The following is a 15,845-nucleotide window of genomic DNA, read 5'->3' on the forward strand; positions in this document are numbered from 1 at the left end:
TAAGCCACGGTCTATGGCATTTTTGTTCTAGGAGCCTGAACTAAGACGGTTATCTACTTAAGTTTCAGGCTCACTGTATCATTCTTGAGAAGTGTAACCAGTTCAACGTCCTTTCGAGTAACACTGGTGTCCGGTGATAAGGGGGCTAGATGGGCTGGCACAACCACCGTGCCTGCCACAAGGACGTGCTCTCTACACTTGTCACAGAACGTCAGGAAGCTGTGCGCTCCAGGCTGGGAGCTAAGGATTCCGTGTTCCCATTACTTCAGCAAGGCCCTCCTTCAGGGAGAGGGGCTTTTTCTTCTTGTGTGGTGCCTGTCACATGTAACACACTACCTCTCAGCCCTACCAGAGGCAACTGTAAGTGGTTGCTTGTCCTTGAAGAGCAGGCCATTTAGCAAACACCTAGTAAATCCAGCCAGTGTCGGAGCTGGGAGCCAGCAGGCAAGTGCTGTCCTGGTCCAGTGTAGGAATCTGGCCTGGGAGGCCCGTGCCTTGAGTCACTCTTGGTGTGCACAGATGACAGTCGGCTGGGATGGAGGGCACGGGCTGACCCCGCACTTGGTGAGCAGGCTCTCTGGGACCCGTCCGGCGGTCGGGATTAGGAAAGCTGCCTGGCGGGAAGGCACGACGTTTGCAAAGTCTGAAGCGTCAGGTGGAGACTTCACAGCTGAAGGCAGGGCAGCAGGTCCCCCTGGCACCCCCGGGGGTTGTGGGTCCCAGCCTCAGCTACTGAAGACTCTGGATCTTCTCCATTTGACAGAGACTGGTTTCTTTTGCCCAGTGTCCTAAGGCCTCATTACAGAGCCCGGAATAAGTGTTTTGCATTATAGACGGAAAAAAAGGGACACATAACATGGCACGAAATTTGTAACTGGAAAGTACAAAAGGTCACGTGTTACCTTGAAGAGGTCCTCACATGAAGCAAAATCAAGTTTGTGAAACGTCTCTATAGATTTTCCTCTTCGTGGGCCTTATTGTTTCTCTCAGCCCCAAAACCACCAGGACCGTGTGTGAGGCCCATGTTGGAAGGGAGGAGTGGTTTAGTGGCTCTTCTCAGACAATCATGGACTGCTTCAGGCGAGGCTGGTCCAAAGCAAGCTGCTGTGTTGTCTGCAGGCTGGAATTAAGTCCGTCAGGTGGGTCCGCCTGACTTGACTCGACCCGGAATCCAGTAGTACAGACTGTTAATAGTGCTACAGCACAGTATGTTTTAAAATGAAATACACACCAGGTTCTATGTGCAGTAGGGTTTTTTACAATGTCATCTATTCATCTGATAGCGTGTGCATGCGAGCATAAGTTAGGGGGAGGGGCAGAGGGAGAGGCAGACTCCAAGCTGAGTGTGGAGCCTGATGTGGGGCTCGATCCCAGAGCCCTGAGATCATGACTTGAGCTGAAGGGGCAGATGCGTTAAGTGACCGAGCCACCCAGGTGCCCGTGTTCAGCTTCCAAAACTGGACCGTCTATTCCACAACATACTGCTGGGAATACCAGCACTCACTCCCCTAAGCCTGTAGCCTCTGCTTTGCCAAACCACCCATACAGCCCGAGAGAAAACAATCCAACAGGATCCGGGTTCACAGAAGGCAACTCTGAAACATCACTGAAGTCAGCGTAGACCGCAACAATTCACTTCGTAATTCTGGTCATGCGACTAGTCCCATCAGGACTCCTCTCCCCCTGGTGGCACCGAAGTAAACATCCTGGTTCTCCAGAAAAATGGAATCTAGAGAACCAGACACGGGGCGAAACAGCCTAGGGGAGGAGGGGCCCCCGGGAGTCAGGAGTGCCTGGGTTTGCCCCAGCTCTACAGCTCACTGGCCAGGAGGTGAGAGCAGCACTCGGTCTAGCTCACTCTCAGAACAAGGCCTGGCCCGTGCTAAGGGCTGGGTCATGTCAGCCACTGTCCCTTTAGGAAGGAGACACCGGTCTACCCACACGAGACCTTTCCTTCAACACATTCTAAACCTCCACGCGCTCTGTCCCACGGAAGGGAAACCCCAGCGGGGCTCTGAACAAACCTTCTACGTTCCTACAGGTGCTGCAGGAGTCTGGGCCCACTTGGTCTCCTCTGTGCACACGCTGGCCCGTTTGGGGAAGGGCAGCGCCAGGGCAACGGGACGCCCAGGAGCCTACGTGAAATCTTACCGCATGCTCGCTATGCATGTCTCAGCTAGGAGCACTCGGGACATCCCGCATCTCGTGGTTTCCCATACTTCTCTCCGACGGGTCTCTACATCTATTCAGAGAGGTGCAGCATTGAAATACATTTCACAGGACCAAGCCCACAATCCATCGAATCTTGAGAACAAACTCAATGTTTTAAAGTACCCACAGATAAAAAAAAGATCTACTCAAACCCCTTAATTAAGGCAGCATCTGACTGGTCAGTCGGTGTTTCCTGAAGAGAAGATAGCAGTGGTTTATGGAGAGCGCTTTAATGGAACGAATACAAAAGCTTGCGAGACAGCACTCCCACAACCGAGCGTTTGTGAACAAGTAGAACCATGGTTAACCAAACAGCTATTTTTATTTATTATAACAGCATCCACAGTGTCTGAAAAAGGACACAGTAATAAATAACTGCAGATGCGTCACGAGACATCCCTTTATTCGGTCACAGCAGTGGGTCTTACTACTACATTTTATTCTCAAGTTTTTCTTTATTCTTCAGATTCTCCAGGCTTCCGGATGTCATCAATCTTCAAAATCATTCTAACCATTTGTGTTGCAAGGGAGATCTGTTGCTTTTTGCCAATCAAAGTTTCTATGACATGCTGCTGCTTCATATCTGAAAAATACAGAGATTATCCTATTAATATATTTCATATTAATAACTTGTTCTCATTTATAGAATCAAAGTAAAACTTAAATACAAATCTGGAAGAAGCCCACAGTCCCAGTTACACTTCAGAGGAACAGGATTTTGTTCTCCCGGGACACTCTGGAACTTGAACCTGGGTGCCAGAAAGCTGGGGGTGGAGGGGACCTCTCCCCAATGACAAGCTCAAAGTGCTGGGCGACTAGCTAAAACCTTTCAGAGACATCTCGCCCCACAAAGTATTCACTAATAACATAATTTAGTAAGCCCCAAATAAGTAAAAAAATCGGACTATACCTGAAATGTAAAATAATTCCAAGAAAGGCCTAAAAACTGTAAATGTCAACAGAACCAGGCCTTCAAGTTGAAAACAAATTCAAGTATCTGACAAAGAGCTGCTGTTATTAAGATCCACTGGCCGTGAACATGAAAACCACAGCACAGCTGTCGTTCTAAGTACAAGCACAAATCCTCGGATTCTGTGGCTGGGGAGGACTGCAGAACTCTGGACACGGCCCCATTAGCACCAGAGTCACGAGGGCCACTGTTCCAGCAAGCTTCCGCTAGGTCCCCTTTCAAACCCCAGCAGCTACAGTACTGGAATCGTGGACACAACCCCAGAATAAACGGAGACCAAAAAGTCAATTTCAGAGCTGCTTCCCAGGACACCCAGAAACTACCTGTGTCAAGAAGAAACGTGGGAACAATTTTCTAAAACCAGAAATAGAAATCATCTTTGGTAGGAAACGGCACATTATACTTTACGGTTATTAAAATCAGTGATATGTTGCTAGGACTAGCAGTCTCAGCAACTCCCAAGGTTATCAAACGAAACTTTCTAAAATTTGGGACCTGAATATCTCAAGGGTGTAAGTATTTAAGATACGATCATCTCACACTGTGCACCCAGCATGAAATCACTAGATTTCAACCCAACGCAGCCCCTCCAAGTCACCACTGCTCCTCACCATTTGTACCCTTGTGCAAACAGTCAATCCCCAGAGCAGGGTTCATGTCCTTCACTTGTCTGGCTCGGACTTCGGTCATAGTCTGGATGGGATTCATGCCGCTGTTTTCAGAAAGAGCCATGGGGATGACCTCCAGCGCATCGGCAAAAGCCCGCATGGCGTACTGCTCCAAGGTCGGGCACTGGAAGGGGGCAGGGTCACGGTTAGCGTGCTTGGTAAAAACAATAAAACAAGCCCGCAATCTGGAAATGTAACTAAATCGCATACTTCGAAAACCTAACTCATGAAAAATTCTAAGAATAGAATGTAAATGTAAACGTCGCTACGGGGGGAGGAAAAGGTATACACGTGAGAAAAGTCTCAAATCAGCTCTTACTACTTTATTTTCAGTTATGATATTCATTTAACTCTGAGCTTCAAATAACATTACGAGACTGGAGAGCGATGGTCAGTCAAGGCTGGAATGCCGGGTTTTGGACAGCTGCACCTAACGTGTGGGCGAGAATCCCAGACCAGATGCTGGTCGCCCACAACTACAATGCTTTGTTCACAGCCCCACTGCTGTACCCCCCGGGGTCCAGAGACCTCGCAGGGGCTCTACCTTGTCGGCCTCCTGGCTCACTGCCAGCGCACAAGCGATCTCAGCAGCGCCTCCTCCGTACACCACACGGTTATCGCGGATGAGGTTCCGGATGACACACAGAGCATCGTGAAGGGAGCGTTTCGCTTCCTCGATGATCTACGGAAGGAGACAGTTTTGCCTAAATTACTGTTATTACCATGTACTTGTTTTAGAGCCAGCTACCTGTCACCTCTGATTTAATCTAGGTGTTTGCTGGGTACTGGAAATACTCCTAACTCCATTAAAACTCTCTAGGTTAAGAACAAATGGAGAGAACACACCAGAACATTCGCTGCCAGATGGTTTCTACCTTTACCCTCCTTTTCCTCCCTGTAATGTAGTTACAACCAGGCAGAGGCAGCCAGTGACTCATTCTGGGACCCATGAGGAGCAAGGGAAGGGGTCAAAAAATCCAAAACTGACCAAGAAAAACCTCACGAGTCTAAGTGATCAGGATGCACTAAATATCTATCCTGAGAGAAGAGAGAGAGTATCAGTGGTTATTTACTTGGGTCCCCTACTTTCACTTAAGCGACTCCAAGGCCAGTGTGCCTTGTAGAATTAACAACAGCACATGATCTTTGATAATTTTACATCATGATAAGTCATGATTTCTTGAGAAAAACGATTGTTTAAAAAATAGCAATTACATCTCAGTTAAATACATGACGGGCAAAGCCAAACCATATACCAAAAGCAGAAAAAATGCAGGATAAATAAGTAGATTCTCACCATCTTATTTCCTCCTCTGATGAAAATGGTCACAGCCCTGGAGTTCTTACACTGCTCGATGACCAGCATTTTGTCCTTAGTGGTCCCAAAGGAGATCTCTTTTACAAGCCCAGCAAAGCCCAGCTTCTCGGACGTAAGCTCTGAGAACCGCGGAACGATCCGGCCTCCTGTTGCGATGGCGATCAGCTGGGTGGGGTGGTCAGGAGGAGGAGAGACACGACGCTGGTGAGCACTGACCTTCCTGGGTCACACGACAGATGAGCCAAGCTCCATCTAGGACTCCCCTGTACACATCCAAGTGCTAACACACGCTGGCCCAGAAAGGTCAAGGTCAACCCAAAAAGCCGTGTCCATCAGTGTGGTTCGAAGGGCTGGTGTCTTAGTCGGTCCCACCACCGTGCACACACTCCCCACAGCTCCTGACCACCTCTCCTGACCGGACCGAGCTCTGCGCAGCGGCCCCTCTCCACTCCCTGGCCGCGGTGAGGACCAGAGGCCGTGCGTCCGGGCGCAGGCCACATGTGAGACGGCCATCAGCATGTGGCTGACACGGAAGTGGCTAAGACAGGGCTTCCTGCCTCAGAGAGCCAAGCAGGATGACAGAGGGAGAGCATTTCTAAAAACCACAGCACACCAGAACTACACAGCTCTGCTGTTCTTTATGATGTACATTTTTTATAAATAAGAAAAGACTCCAGCCTTCTTCTCTCTCCCAGCTCCCCCTCCCCTAACCTACGGAGCCTTGGCACAATGGGGTTACTGAAGGCAAATGCTGTAAGAGCAACGCCAAGACACACAGGCATCTTAAGCTCACCCCGAGTTCACAGGTCTTCGCACGAGCGTCCTACCTCTATTTCAGGTCCTCCTACCCAGCGAACCGCAGGGAGGTTATTCTGAAGAAGTAAATGATTTGCTTCATCGTCGAAGCCCCACTGGCAAATAGCTAGGTTAGCTCCCGTTTCTTTAATCTGGGGAAAAAAAATGCCTCGGTCACGTCAGTGTTCCTTGTGCTCGAAGAAGGACGGGACACACAGTGGGGTGTGCATTGAAACAAAGCAGAAGGAAGGAAACACCCAAGTGTCTCACTTTCTGTCAGGCCCAGACTCTAAATAACGCACAAGTATCAATAGGAATCACCTCATTTTTAAAAAAGATTTATTTACTTACCTGAGAGACAGAAACAGAGCTTGCAAGTGCATGCGTAGGGGAGGGACGGAGAGGGAGAATCCCAGGCGGACTCCGAGCTGAGTGCAGAGCCCGACACTGGGCTTGACCCCATGACCCTGAGATCATGACCTGAGCTGAAATCAGCAGTTGCACGCTCAGCTGACTGAGCCACCCAGGCGCCCCTGGAATCACCTCGGTTTGTAAACTATGCTTTAAATATCAGTAATTCACGCCGAACCCCACGGCCACAGTGAAATAAAACAAAGACATGTCAACAAGGCTTAGCACTGCCCCAGGACCTGGGGGGACAGCTGTCTCGCCATAAATACCCGTAAGGCAAGTTCATTCATGTATGTGTCTAACAGAAACAGCACCTTTGACACACATTTCTCTCCATCTGCTTTTCTCACTTGGGTGCACTACCCTCTGTGCATCAACAGGCTACTTTAGAGGCCCACAGAGGTGATCCTGCCTCCCACCCCTGCAAACGGCTAAGCCACTTGTGCTGGGAAGGCAGCAGTGACCAGAACGGTCCCATGTATCCTGCCCTCGGCGGTCACCTGTGGTCGCTGGGCCATGCCTCACACCCACTCTGTCTGCACCTAAACCCCTTGAATCTTCCACCACCCCGGCTCTCTTTCATTCCATGACCCTCTGGAACTCAGTCTGTTAACAGCCCACTAATTCTTGAGCACTCCTGGCATATTCCTGCTGTGAACAAACCCCAGCTGTCCCCTGAAGTCAACCTGCCTCAGTACCTCCTCAAACGGCTAGTTTTCCCTCCCATGTGTTCAAAATAGGAGGGGTCCTTCTTGGTCCCCTCAACTGAGGATGACATTCCTCTCTCCGTGCACAACTCTCATTCTGTAGTATGTTAGCATCCTGTCCCAACACATTCCTGGCAACCCACACATCTACCAACACCATTCACCCAACTCCCCTGGCCTCTCAGTTCCTGCCCCCTTTTCGCCCAGTGCACCTCGGCTGGCATTTCCACGGCAGCCTTGTAGCCCAGATAATGGGTTTTAATTTACAAATTCCTGCCAGCATGCTCCCACCTCTCAGCCTTGCCGTTGCCTGCACATGCCAACCATGTTCCTGCCTCAGGGCCTTTGCATATGCTGCCCACACCCACCTTACCCTCAGCCTGGAATGCTCTTCACCCAGATACGTAGCTCTCTCACTTTGCTTAGGTCTCTGGTCACGTGTCACTGCCTTAGAGAGACTTTCTCTGACCAGTGTCCTTCACAGAGCCACTACCCACTTTCCCCTTATTCTGCGCCTCAAGGGCAAGAACTCTGCTTTGTTCCCTGCTATATCTCAGGTACATACGACAGTGCCCGGTATATGGGAGGCAGAGACACAGATCACATAGGAGTATATGAATCCAACTACTCCCGTGAAGACAAACATCAAGATGGCTTCTGGTCTGTCTGTCACGGTAAGTAATGCTCATGGAGTGCTGATGCTGTAAATTCTGAAGAAGCCACTGTCAGGGTTATGCACATGTAAAATATTAACAGCCAGAGAAAAATGGTTAAGGTGCTGTATAAGCCAAGAACTGGAATTACAATTAGTTACGTTCTAGTTTAATTCCACTTATTCAGTAACTCTTTTCTCTACAAGTTGTATTTAAACATTTTGAACACGTGCTAAGGCCGTTCTGGGCCCTGTGCCCACTTTGATTTCTTCTGTGAACTTTTACTATTTTTATAATTTAAAAGCGAAACAACGTGGCTCATACTGTTAAGACGTTATGTGGAACCACACAATGGAGCATCCAGACATTTCAGGTGAGCGCCATGCATTATCACGTACAAATCTACAGCTAACTAACCATATCCTTTCAGAGTCTAAGTTTTACTAACAATTACGGTGAGACTTACTTGCTCAATCATCTCTTCAAACTTCTCCTTTTCGTATTTCTGAAGGGCTTTATAATCTTCAACAGAGGTCACGTCCAGCTTATGCTTGGTCTTTGGTTTTGGTGGTTCAAATGGACACGTGAGGATTGCAATCTTAGCATTTTCCACTTGCTATGGGGAGAGAGAAAACCCTTAAGCTGGTGGATTTAAGAGCGGGAAAAACCGTCTGAACCTGAAAGGCACGGACTTACTTTTGGCATCTGTGGGTGACTGAAATCCTTGTCCACGATCACACCCTTAATAAGTTTCGTGTCCTCCAGCCGCCCGCCCACTTTGCCTTCCACCTTGATGAGCTCGAAGTCCACGTCTCTGCGCTGCATGTCCGCTACGGTGAGGACAGCATTCACAGCAATCTCGGCCATCTGCCGGTGACAGCTGTTAACCCTGAGGAAAACCCCAAGCAAACCTTTCATGTTCGCAAACCACTACCATAACCAAAGCATGACACGTGATACAACGTGGTTACTCCGGGATGTTTTGTAAAACCAGTGATGTTTGGAGTCTGTAGCCAGCAAGGCCACCATAATCCGCACTTTCAACAGCCTGGGGTGGGGCGTCCTCACCTGGGCTCCACAGACCCCAGAGAAAACCATACCTGGGATGGGGAAAGAAAGGACACCTTGTCTCAAGGAGGTGCGGCACTTAGTAAGAAGTGAGAGAACTTGACATGGCTGCTACCTTTGTAGGAACTTCCACCAACATCAGTTACGGACCAGGGTGGTGGGGGGCCATAGCGGTATCTTTTTGGAAACCTTTGAAACCTCTAAACAGACTGCTTAATAAATTTACTTTTGGTTCTAGAAAAACTGCACCGAAATTTAGTACTTGGAACATAGTGCCTGAAATCTTGAGTCATTTTAGAGAGAAGATAACCACGAACCCGTGTTATTAGGGAATCTATGGTATTTTGCTTTACGCTGAATGTATCTGGCCATTATTGGTTGTTTTGAACATCTTCTGCACTAAAGATCTATGATATAATGAAGACCTGCAAACACAGCAAGGTCAACTTACAAAGCCGTGACAACATGAGGTTTGTACATTTTGACTAAGGGTAACATCTGCCTTCCAGGAGGACAGTACTGTACTTGGGACAGAGACCATTCCTCTAGCCAGCGAGTCTCAGCACCTGTACACCAGGAGGCACCTAGCACAGCACTGCCGTAAAGCCTTTCCCTGAGGGTAGAGGAAGCAACAATTTCTCTTGTACTCCCCAACATCCGAGTCAGGACTCTGCCTTCCTTTTTGCTAAAACTACCACACACACGAATTAAAAATTAAAACATTTCTCACACTGATCTTGATTCAAAATAACCAGTGTAATAATGCACCTCAGGCTAAATTTTTATGCTACATCATGGCAAGAACCAGTAGATATTATTGTTCAAATAAGTATGTCCCTTGGATGAGGCTGCTTTTGAGTCTCCGGGGGCGGGACCTGCGTCTCTGAGCCCCCAAGACGTGGCAGCAGGCCTGGTAAATAGCAGGCATTATGAAAACGTTGAAAACGCCCAGTGTAAGTCAATTTCAAGACTGTCCCTTCTTACTGAATTAAAATTCTGGACCAGTACTTGCTTGTTGAATAAATGAAAAGTGGAGCCCCTCCCCCTAAATGAGCAAAGAAATGGTGCAAGTGTTTTGAAAATTAACATTCCCCAAGCAGGACCATTTTCTGCTCAATTTCTAACACAGCCTATCCTGCTACATTAAAGAACAGCATCTCTTACAAATACTGCAGAGAGGATTAAATACCCAAGCCCGGAACTTCAGTTTCCAACTAAAACAGATGCATGTGGCTATACCTGCATTAAAAACAAAGCAAACCAAAATAACAAAAACAGAACGCAGCACACAGAACAGTAGGAGGCTACCGGCAGCCATCAGAAAGGAGGTCTTTAGCAACAAGCACATGCACGCTGCTTTCTCTACAAGTGCCAATGGTGGTGCTCTACCGTAAACGTACACTTTGGAGCCCAGCGTGGTCTCTGCGGTCTGAATCAGGGGCTCAATGTCCTTTATGTCAACGAGGACACTATCGCTGATCTGGTCTAGGTGCTCGATAGCGATGCGGGCGGCCTGTTCATAGCCATCGGCGATCCTGATCGGGTGAATGCCACGGTCCAGCAGCTGCTCGGCTTCCTCCAGCAGGGCGCCAGCCAGGACTGCAGACAGGACAGCGCACAAACAGATCAGGAAAACGTGAACGCTTGTATGATCCCTACCAATCAGATGCTACCCTAGAAGTAGGAAGGTTCTGGAATTAAAGTAAAAGTATCTTGGAGGTGGAGGTTTATTTTTTTGTACAAGAGCCTCTGGTTTTGCTTTTAGCAAAGACCTGACAGTTCCTCCCCCCCTTATAAATGGTGTTAGCTCTCGGTGATGGACAGAACATAACTGAAGAACATAACCTAAAAACATTTTTTACAAGGGCAAAAACCTCTTGTGCTTTCCAGGCCAAGAATTTTTCTTTTAAAATTTATTTTATTCAAAGCTTTTATTTATTTATTTGAGAGAGAGAGAGAGATCACAGGCAGGGCGGAGGGGTAGAGGGAGAAGATGCCCCACCGAGCAGGAAGGGGACCATGAGCCCAAGGCACCCAGGTGACCCAGAATTTTTTTATTTTTAAGTAATCTCTACACCCAACATGGGCCTCTAACTTACAACCCCGAGATCAAGAGTTGCCTGCTCTTCCAAGTGAGCCAGCCAAGGGCCCCTCCCAGGCCAAGGATTTCTACTCAGTGACATCTGCTGGTGGTAAGAGGATTTAAGAACTTACGACTTAGCCTCCCCACCATCTTTCCTCCCCCTTGTTTTAGTGTCACGAAGAGGAAGAATATCGTTTGTTTTAATACTGCCACACTCCAAGCCCATCCATCACAGTGCTGGGGACCCGATAAATATTTGTTGAATAAATGAATTCAAATTTCATCTGCAGAAAAGGTAACATTAAAGCAATTCTTTCCCTCTTCCACCTTCCGAAACTTAAGTATTCCAGACCTTTAGGAAAAGTACAAGAATAGTAAAATGAATAGTTTACTAACACCATTTTGCCACATTTGTTTTCTCTACGAAGGCACACATGTAATTCTGTTCAACCACATGACAATTAGTTGCAAAAATCACTTAATACGTCATCTTAATACGTATCTGAGCATCCAGCTCCAAGTACAAGGGCGTTCTCCTGTAGCACTATAACGTAACTGTCATACTCAGGAAACTTAACGGGGCACTACTCTGCAACGCGCAAGCCACACATCCTCCCATGTATCCCAAACATCCCTCACGGTTAAAACAAAACAAAAACCAAAGAAAACAAAAAAGCACCCACATCCAATCAAGTGTTATGCACTACAGCTGGGTGCCATTTCGTTTTGGCTCCCTTGATTTAGAACAGTTGTGAAATGCTCCCCCAACCCCTTCTTGTTCTTCCAGGAAAAGGACTTTTGGGCCTTATATTGAGCCATGTCCTTCAACCTGGATTTGCATGACGGTCTCCTCATAATCTGATTCAGAGCAAACATTCTTGGCAGGTGTGTGTGATTTTAACCAATACTCCTGAACAGGTTGTGAGAAAGGCTATTTTGCTTTCTTACCAACCACCCCCGTGGTCCCATCTCCAATTTCATCGTCCTGTGATTTGGAGAGCTCCACCATCAGCTTGGCAATCTGGTGATCCACGTCCATCATGCTTAGAATGGTGGCACCGTCATTTGTCACTGTCACATCGCCATCCTTGTCCACCATCATTTTATCAAGTCCTAGAAAGACGGCAATGTTTATAATGGCATTAGGGAAGAGAATGGAAACAAAATCTGTACCAAAAGTTATAAAAAAAAAAAATTAGGTCTCTTCACGCAATTCCTATTTATAGAACTTATTATAAAAATTTAATGCACATAAAAGAGTATCTACAAGCAAACATTCTTTTAGGTTGGCGAATACAAAGCAAGACACTGGAAGCAATCTAAAGGGCTAAAGCCAGAGAAATGGGAGGAAAAAAAAGGAGCATCACTGAATGTAGCATTAATCATAAAAAGGGACAACTATGATGTGGAAAATGCTAATGAAATGATGTGAAAAAGGAGAAAAGAACCCTGACGTAAAACCATATGCACCTATGATCATGAACACGTTGAAAGCCTGGAATACACAAAACAAGTTTGTTAGAGGTGGGGACCTAGGATGCCACCTGCCCCACATCCCAACTTTATAAAAGGGTTGTATCAATTGTCTATAATTGATAACATTCGTCAAAAAACACAGAAAGGTAGTCTCTTACCATTTGGTCCAAGTGATGTTCTCATTGTATTTGCTACAGCCTTTGCCGCCATGATATGAGACTGAAAAATGAAACAAACAGAAAAAAACAAATGTTCAAGGGGTGCCTGGGTGGCTCAGTGGTCTGCCTTCGGTTCAGATCATGACCCCAGGGCCCTGGGATCGAGCCCTGCTCAGCAGGGAGCTGTTTCTCCCTCTCCCATTCCCCCTGCTTGTGTTCCCTCTGTCGCTGTCTCGCTCTCTGTCAAATAAATAAGTATCTTAAAAACAGAAACATACAAAATAAGCTCCTTTAAAAAAATGAAAAACAAATGTCCAAGTTATGTATTTTAATAGTTAAAACCACACAACTAATGATTATAAAAATCTATTTATACATAGTTTCTGTTCTCTAAAAGCTTTCACATTTAAGTGGCAACATGCAAGTCTAAATAAGTGTGGTAACCTTCACAGCCACCAGCTTCAGTAGATCATTCTCAGGTACAAGCAGCAGAACCTAGTGCTTTAACTCAGCACATCTACAAGGCAGGTTCTTCTACAGCTGAGAGCACGGGCAGTCTGACCAGACAGGCCATGGAGGACCACTTTGCAATGCTAACCTCATACGAAGAGTCCAGATGTACACGTACAGCACCTTGAATTATCACACTACAGTGTGTACTGCAGAAATGTACCCTTCTATTCCATGGTCGAGCCAGTACATGGCCTACATGTGAAAAGTCACCCTTGTTTGTCATGTGCCAAGAGTTATCAGTAAAGTAATGGCAACTTGCAAGCATCCCTTCCTGTTCGCGCCACAACCAGGCTCATTTTCCCTCCAAATGTTCCTTTGCTCCCAGTCTCGCTGTCACCAACCTAACCTGGATCCATAGCACCCTACAGAAATCCAGGGTCTCTTATGTACTTCCATCCTTTAGATTCATCTGACAACCAGCTAACCCACCCATTTTTCTCAAACACGTCAGTTGCCAGTCGCAAACCTTAAATGACTCCCCAGTGCCTCAACACTGAAGTCTGAAAGCTTCAGTGTTTTCTTTAATGCCCTCCGCAACCTGAGAGCTACTTTCCCTTCCAGTGACGACGGTCCATGCTTGTCCCCCAAATATGTCCTCTGTTCCCTGAAGCAGTACGGCGCATAGAAGCTGCTCTGCTCATCAAAACCCCAACTTTCAAAGCAGTTCAAATGCACATGTTCTGTGAAGCCCTCCCGGGTTACTCCACCTGGCAGGTAGGAAAAGACAAACTTCATAGGATCTGTGAAAATGTTGGTCATTAAGATACACATTGAAGGATTTGTCTGTGTAATGGAATTTTTAAAGGATCATCATCACAGGTAAGCAGTTCTTAACCAGGGATGACTTTGTCCCTCAGGAGACATCTGGCATGGCCTGCAGATATCTTTGGTTGTAACAAATGGGGTGGGGGCTGCCACTGCCATGGATGGAGTACGTAGAGGCATAGCTGCTGCTCAACGTCCTGTACAGGAGGGGCCCGCAAACAAAGAATGATCTGGTCCCCCAAATATTAACAATGTCAAAGCTGAGAACTCTGGCTTTAGACCATCGGTTCTGGAGTCAGCCAGAGGTGTGCTTGAATCCTGCCCCTTTCTTCACTGACAAGCTGCACCACCTGCCTGAAGTGACCCCACGTAACCCTCATCCTCAGCCTGAGGGAGGTGTACTACCCACACTGAGAAACGAGGTTCGGAGACGTTGTGCAAACAGTGGGGACTGTATGGCTTCTTCACTTGTTTCAAATACAAAGACGCCAAGTGAACTGAGACACCTCAGCCCTGGAGATGCGATCTTACTTTTAACAAACCCTAATGTCCTCTCAAAGCTTCCACTGCACTTCCTGCCAACACCTGTGTTCGGATGACTTTCTCACCTGGACTCCTGCTCCTGGTTTAACTCCTCTGGTCCCTCCTGTTCCCTTTCGTCCACCAGACCCAACTTCCTAAAGTACAGTTCTACCTGAATTGCGGTTCTGCTCAAAACCCCCTTACTGGCTCCCCTCCCTCCCAGGGTTTAACATCTTGACTGTGAGGCATTCAAGCCTCCACCTTCAGGGAACTGCTGTTGACTTAAACGAGACTGGGCTCCACTGAAAACCACATTGCTCTTTCCCTCTACAGTGTACCACGCGTCTTTCCACCCAGCTTTTTGCCTTTGCTGTCCCCTCTCCCCCAAACGCTACCTCTGCCACATTCAAAAACAGTGACCCCACCTCTGATCAAAAGCCACCCTCCACCTTTTATCCGCATCCACACGCTGCCTCTTATTCCTTGCATCATGGTCATGGGTGTCCACCTTCCACGCAGGCGGTGGTAGTTTCTTCTCTAATGGCACACGGTTTTCGTTTTTACGACACCACATCCAGTACCACGCCACGTATAAAGGTGCTGAGAAATTAAATACTTCGTAAACGACTAAACCTCTAGGAAGTGACAAAGAAAGAGAGCCTCATCCTTTGGGGGCTGTGGCTTGTTCCCTGGCCAGGTGACCAGAGAATACCATCCCTGCCTCCTCCCGATGAAAACACTCTACGAACGACCAGGGGCTGGAGGTGGGCTCGCAGCCCAGGCACTGAACTGCCCCACCCAACGCTGACGGGTGCCAGCAGCTCCACCCCAAACCCCAAATTGAGATTAAAGGCTTCTACGCTGGCCTCACCCGAGCTCAAGGAGCGGGGTGCAGGGCCAGAGACGGGACGGGGTCCCCGACCTTTCCGGGGAGCACATGGCGGAACCGCTCCCAGGCTTGCGCAGGCGCAGAGCCACGAGCTTCGGCCGCCTCCCCTCATGCCACCGCCAGCGTCCGTCCCGTTACCTTGAGAGCCTCAAGTCCCATAAGACGAGATTTGCGATCCTGATCCTTGATGATGAGGAAAGGGCGCCCATATTCATCGAAGGCGAGGGTCCCGACCGACGCCATGGTGCAACAGCAGTGGTTACTTTCCCCCAACCGGTGGAGACCGCGCCGGAACCGAGAACACGCCTTCCGCTCGCGGGAGGGCGCAACAGTGCGCGCATGAGCAGTCCGGGGCGCGTGAGACTTATTTTTCACCCGAGACTAGTTTGACGCCAGACAGTACCTTCTGGAATCAGAGGCCTTAAGAAACTTCTATCATCCAGGAAGCTGTGGGGGAGGGTGAAGTTCGAAGACACGGACGGGAAGTTAAAATCCACAAGCCAAGAGTAGATGGAACTCATTTGCCAGAGCTGTACCATGGGGAGTTTCTGGGTAGTGGGTCCCCAACGAGGAACTCGTTTACTTGCAGCATTACTTTCTCCTTCCGTCCCACCCCGGCTCCGAGAAGATGGTAGAGC

The 15,845-nt window shown here is 48.0% G+C and overlaps 1 protein-coding gene across 1 annotated transcript; it reads right to left on the reverse strand.

The window, feature by feature from the left end:
• Nucleotides 1-2,514: 2,514 nt before the first annotated feature.
• CCT5 (chaperonin containing TCP1 subunit 5) lies at nucleotides 2,515-15,821 on the reverse strand. The gene is made up of 11 exons (XM_027606695.2): nucleotides 15,346-15,821; nucleotides 12,519-12,579; nucleotides 11,833-11,997; nucleotides 10,202-10,400; nucleotides 8,430-8,622; nucleotides 8,200-8,349; nucleotides 5,995-6,114; nucleotides 5,147-5,332; nucleotides 4,394-4,531; nucleotides 3,793-3,973; nucleotides 2,515-2,794 (listed from the first exon to the last, which is right to left on the reverse strand). The coding sequence occupies exons 1-11, from the start codon at nucleotides 15,448-15,450 to the stop codon at nucleotides 2,667-2,669; spliced, it is 1,626 nt and encodes a 541-aa protein (XP_027462496.1). The 5' UTR covers nucleotides 15,451-15,821; the 3' UTR covers nucleotides 2,515-2,666.
• Nucleotides 15,822-15,845: the final 24 nt, after the last annotated feature.

The sequence above is a fragment of the Zalophus californianus genome, chromosome 5 (genome assembly GCF_009762305.2).
Source record: "Zalophus californianus isolate mZalCal1 chromosome 5, mZalCal1.pri.v2, whole genome shotgun sequence".
NCBI lineage: Eukaryota > Metazoa > Chordata > Mammalia > Carnivora > Otariidae > Zalophus > Zalophus californianus.